Raw genomic sequence first — 1198 nt, 5'->3', positions numbered from 1 at the left:
AATCGCTCTCGGTGCGGGTGCTGAGCTGGCGGCACATGTCGAACCTCATAGTTGGAGGATAGGTTGTATACGCTGCAGTCCAGGCCGCTGAGTTCTTCCCCCCGCAGCACGTAGCTCTGCACGGCGTTGGTCACCGTGTACCCCTCCTGCTCCTCAGCCTCCACCAGTACTGCTGCTGTGGTCGCCGCCTCAGGAGATTGCTCGGCGCCCGCAGATAGCGCTGTGAACGCGTCTACCTGCAGGTATGCGCATTCGAACGTCGCCTCGAATGTGGAATGACCGTCCAGCTTCATGGCGACAAGCGCCATACCAGCCGTAATGGAAGCGGTCATGCGATGCACAGTGGCACACATGTTGCCAAAGGCGGTGGGCCCACTGGCACTCGGATCCGGCGTCCTTCCAGCCAGCAGGAAATCCTGCACTCGGGTAAGAGTGTTGCACGTCAGCTGCACCTGGCTGTCGTTGATGCTCTTGCCAGTGTATTTCGTGCTGTAGTAGGCAGAGTCGCGGGCGCGGTCAGCAGCAGGCTGCAGCAGCGTACAGTCTCCCCATTCATCTTCAGGGCGGGCCAGTTGTGCTGCTGCCTCTGCCGTGTAGACGCGATCCACCTCGCACGCCAGAGTAAACAGCTGGTTGCACCCGAAGGCCAGCGCTGCAGCTGGCATGTGCGGTATGATGTTCGGGCCCAATCGCGGCAGAAGGAAGAGGCCACCGGTGCCAATCCACTGGAAGGCGCTGCGCAGGACACGAGGGAACGCCATGCCACAGCTATCATCTGTGCCACGGCAGCCGTGTCGCTTGCACGTGTCGTTATGCGTATGAGTAAGCGTGCTGCGAATGACGGCTGCATGGTGTGTGCGGCAAGCAGCGTGCCGGGGAGGCGGCGGGAGCCCGCCACCTGCACAGCCGGCGAGCCTGCCAAAATCGTACGCTGCAGGCGGGCAGGACTTGTCCACGGGCGGAGGTGCACGGCCATGCTGCTGGGCCTCTTCGACGGTCATGTCCATGACGTAGTGTTCTGCACCGCGGGTGAAAGGGTCATAGTACGGCGAGGGATACCACATGGCGCACAGGGTGTATGCCAGGGCCAGCGCTCGGCAGTTGGGTCCACTGAACAGCGCCTGAAGGCGCTCGACTGCGAACATGGCCACATGCGCAACACCGTGGATGTGCAGGGCGAGGCGGCCGCTCTGCTCCA

General features: G+C 62.6%; 1 protein-coding gene across 1 annotated transcript; it reads right to left on the bottom strand.

Annotated features, from left to right (window-relative positions):
- Window positions 1-44: 44 nt before the first annotated feature.
- On the bottom strand, window positions 45-1145 carry VOLCADRAFT_100827 (uncharacterized protein; the record flags this gene model as incomplete). Its single annotated transcript, XM_002959332.1, has 2 exons — window positions 45-844; window positions 899-1145. Coding segments are annotated over 2 exons (1047 nt in total), but the record flags the coding sequence as incomplete, so codon positions are not given.
- Between the last annotated feature and the right edge of the window lie 53 nt (window positions 1146-1198).

This window comes from Volvox carteri (genome assembly GCF_000143455.1).
Source record: "Volvox carteri f. nagariensis unplaced genomic scaffold VOLCAscaffold_164, whole genome shotgun sequence".
Taxonomy (NCBI): Eukaryota; Viridiplantae; Chlorophyta; class Chlorophyceae; order Chlamydomonadales; family Volvocaceae; genus Volvox; species Volvox carteri.
Note: the sequence above shows the minus strand (reverse complement) of the source record. Positions and strands in the feature narration are given on the sequence as shown.